Consider the following 4,180-nt stretch of genomic DNA (forward strand, 5'->3'; position numbering starts at 1 on the left):
CTGCAATTCATGTGGATGCCAAGTAGATAAGAAATCACCAAAGCAAGTAATTGCAGAAATTAACAATGGAGAAATTGAAGTTCCAGAAAACTAAATGAATTTTGAATTGTTAAATTGAATTTTAAAGTTATACAATTATATATTCATTTTAAAGAAAATTAAAGAAGAAATTAAGAAAAGAATACTGAATAATCAGTTTTTATTAAATTAGTATTTTGAGAACGAAGATATAATTCTAAAGTAATTCCTGATTTTATTAAATCTTCTAATTTATAATTTGTTCCACTTAAAGAACTTACTTGTAAAATAATATCTTTAGGAGTTTTTGAGTTTTTTCTTGTTTGTTTAAAAGTAATAACATAATTATATTGTTTTAATATTTGTACTACTAATTCTTGTTGACTTGAAAATCTTCCTGTCTCTATTTCTTTTTGTACATCTATCGTTCCTAAAATATCACTATTAATTTGAGTTATTACTAATGGTGTTGAACTAAAATATTTACATCTTCTTTTTATAGGTTTTTTAAATATAATTGTTGCATGATTTTCTTTAATTAATAAAGCAAGAAGTCCATTTTGTACAGCACATTGAATTTTTTTTGTTGAAGCATTGTTATTAGACATTATCCTTATTAAATTAAACAAGAAGTTAGTTTCTTTACAAAAAAAAAACAGTTAGTAAATTAGTATGTCAGTTTAAAATGTCATTATTAATAATTTAAGAGTTAAATTGATTTGGTTATTTAATAAATAAAGAAATAAATAATATTTAAAATTTATTAAATTATGATTTACCTAAAATTTTTGCACTGAAAATAATTCAATTAGAAACTACTGAAACTTGATGAAGATGAATTTTTCTTTTTGTAAATAATTATGATAATTATCAATGCAACAGTAATAATTACGAAATAAACTGCATAAAGGAGAATACCCCAAATTCCCCATCCTGAAATACCATGATGTTGTTCATTATTATTATCATCATTATCCTCAGCACTACTATCTTCAGGTGGTGGCATTGGTGGATTTTGTGATTTTTCTTCAAGAATTACTTCAGCCTCAATCATTCCATCATACCCATGTTCAAGTGAAGCAATAAATAAGTAATAATTTGTATCTGGTTGAGTTTGATATGACAATTCTGCACCATAAGTACCACATGCTCTTTTACTTGAGTTAGTACCTGCAACCATAATATCAGGAATAGAAACATATTTACCATCTTTATCTTTTTGAGTATTACAACTTTTAAAGATAGCAATAACGTTATTAATTTCAGTACCTGTGGAACATGTACGAATTGTTAATTGTAATGATACGTGAGTATTAAATCTGAAATATGACCCTTTAAGAGTTTTTCCTGAAACTTTAGTTTCATATGCATAAGCAGTATGAACGTATATAGTTTGTTGAGCCTCAACAGTGTCAAGATAATTTGAAGTCTCACACATAGACCCAGAAGGTGCTTGGGTTGGATAAATAGAAAAACGATGTGCACGAGCAGTTCGTTCTTTTTGAGCAACTGCAATATTATATACTGTTCTAGAATATGCAGAGAATGTAAGTCTACTTGAAGTATCCGCAGAATTATCTAAATTATCATTATAAGCAATACAATTAACATTTTCATCACCATAACATCCAGTTAAAACTTCAAGATAAGTATCAACCTTAGTATCAGATGAAACAGTTGTTGCAATTACATCAAGACTTTCTGATAATTGAATAGAATACCAGAAACTAGGATATTGTGTCATAATACATTTAAGAGTATTGGATTGTGTTGTATCAATAAATCCAACTGTTGTAAATGGAATAGAAATTATCTTTGGAGCAGTACATACTGAATGAGCAATACTATCAAATTTAACAATTCCAACAGATAACGTTTCTTGTCCTCCTGTACCATAAACAAAAACATATCTAATTTCATCATTTAGGAATATATCCATTTGAGCAGTATTTGTTTCTCTACTAACACATTGAGATGAATCACATGTTAATTGTTGTTCAATTCCTATATTTACAATATCACCACTTAATGTACTAGCACCAATACGATAATGTTCAACTGAAGATGAAGCACTTTTCTTAAGTTGGTACCATGCTCCTTGATGATATTCTTCAATACCATCACAACCGTGAAGTGATTGTTTTAATTGTTTCAATGGAATTGTGTCTGTATAACTTTCAGTTAAAGAAAGTGCATCAATACATTGGTAATGATTTTGACCTTTTAATTGTACATTCATAACAATTTGACTATCTGATTCTTTTGCATAAAATTTAGCAATGTATTTAACACCAGCATCAAGATGAAATACTTTATATTCATCTTTATTACAACTTCCACTATAAATTGGTTCTAAAACAGTAGTTGAAGTACATCCTTGAATTAATTCAATACCAGTACCACTAACTTTAGATTGTGTTTTACAAGTTGAAAAAACAACATCATTATCAGTTCCTACAATATTTAAATAAAATACAGGATATTGAGCTCCACCTTCAGAAATAACAGGAGTTAAAGGCCATGCAGATGGAACGTTTTGAGCTCTTGTAAATGGTAAACTAATACTTACAGCATTTTCACAATTAAATGGAAGAGTATCATCAACAGTTTGTACATTAACTTGGAACCTACCATTTGCTCCATTCTTTCCAAAAACACCAATATGATAGTCTTTTCCTTCTTCTGATTTAAATAAAAGAGTAGAACCAGTACTTCCTTTTCCACAACCATTATCATTATATTTAGTACATTCAGCTTGTTTACAAGTATCTCCAACATTAACAGAATCTACAAGTACTAAATAAGTATCAATTTGTGTTAATGAAGAACATGTATCAACAAGATAATATTTTCCTGTTCCTTTCATATGGTACCATTTAGCTGGCATTGATTGTGAAAGACATTTAACATCACCAGTAGGATAATTTACAGTAGAATCAGAGATATCAGAATAAGGAATAGATTGAATTTCAAGTGCTTGTTCACAATAATAATTAGGTAAATTATTTACTTTTACAAAACTAGTAGCAAGACTACCTGATCCATTTCCTACAACTTTGACAAGTACATACATTGTAGTGTTTGCTTTAAGATCAAAGAATGAAGCTGACTTTCCAGTTGAAGAACAAGTAACATCACTCTTTGAAATTTTAGTAACTCCTGAAGCAATATCATTATTACAATCACTGAAAATATAAATTTCAGTTTCAACTGTAGTTCTTGCACCGCATGTAGAAACATATAAAGAAACATCTTCAATTTCATTTAACATAAAATAAAGACCACGAACAGTTTCCTTTGATTTAGTTCCATCTTCACCAGTAAGTTCCACAATTGAAGTTTGGAGATTTTTATCAATTTTATGATGATAAATATATGATTGTTGAACAATAATTGGAAGAGCTGTTGTACATTGTAAATTTGTTGGTATATCATCTGCTCTTGCAAAAAGGCACAAGAGGAGAGTTATTAAAAGCATATGAATTTATATGATTTACAAGTTTTGTTCCTTTTCTTTTTTCTTTAATTTCCTTTTTAAATTTCATTTGAAATATACTGCTTTCTTTATCAATACGCTTTTTTCCCGATTATTAACATCCAAATTCTCTTCTATTTCAACTTCTTTAAGAGAGGAATTTTTCCACTTTAACCATTTTCAAATTTTCTGGTTTATCTCATTCAATAATATTATTTATTAATAATAAAATTATTAATAGTTATAGTTTTTTTTTTATTCTTTATAATATACTTTTCATGAGAATTTTCATTTTTTTTATTTTATTTTTTTCAAATTTTGTGTTATAAGTTTTTCATTTATTTTTATTTAATTTGTCAAAGTAATTAAATTATCAATTACATAAAATTGAATAAAAGATTTAAAAGTAATTTGATGTTGTAAAAAAAACATGAATATATCAGAATAAATATATTTTTGTCACATAATCTAAGAATTAAAACGTTGGTTTGTTCATCATTTAATTTGACTATTCAATAAAAATTAATGACATTAAAAAAATAAAAAGAGTCATTGTATAAATAAATATTGTTATTTTGATAATGTAATATTGTTATTTACTAATAAATGATAGTTTTTAAGAATAATTGTAATTGGCATTTATTATTATAATTTAAAAAAAAACATGAATAAATAAAAATCAATTAA

General features: G+C 26.5%; 3 protein-coding genes across 3 annotated transcripts; 1 reads left to right on the plus strand and 2 right to left on the minus strand.

Annotated features, from left to right (window-relative positions):
• Nucleotides 1-94, plus strand: ENU1_207650 (hypothetical protein; the record flags this gene model as incomplete). Its single annotated transcript, XM_008862306.1, has 1 exon — nt 1-94. A coding segment is annotated over one exon (94 nt), but the record flags the coding sequence as incomplete, so codon positions are not given.
• A 76-nt stretch (nt 95-170) lies between these two features.
• On the minus strand, nt 171-626 carry ENU1_207760 (hypothetical protein; the record flags this gene model as incomplete). Its single annotated transcript, XM_008862307.1, has 1 exon — nt 171-626. One exon carries the CDS (start codon nt 624-626, stop codon nt 171-173), a length of 456 nt encoding a protein of 151 aa, XP_008860529.1.
• Nucleotides 627-826: 200 nt separating this feature from the next.
• ENU1_207770 (hypothetical protein) lies at nt 827-3,496 on the minus strand (the record flags this gene model as incomplete). Its single annotated transcript, XM_008862308.1, has 1 exon — nt 827-3,496. The coding sequence occupies one exon, from the start codon at nt 3,494-3,496 to the stop codon at nt 827-829; it is 2,670 nt and encodes an 889-aa protein (XP_008860530.1).
• Between the last annotated feature and the right edge of the window lie 684 nt (nt 3,497-4,180).

Source organism: Entamoeba nuttalli, assembly GCF_000257125.1.
Source record: "Entamoeba nuttalli P19 unplaced genomic scaffold asmbl_9893, whole genome shotgun sequence".
NCBI lineage: Eukaryota > Evosea > Mastigamoebida > Endamoebidae > Entamoeba > Entamoeba nuttalli.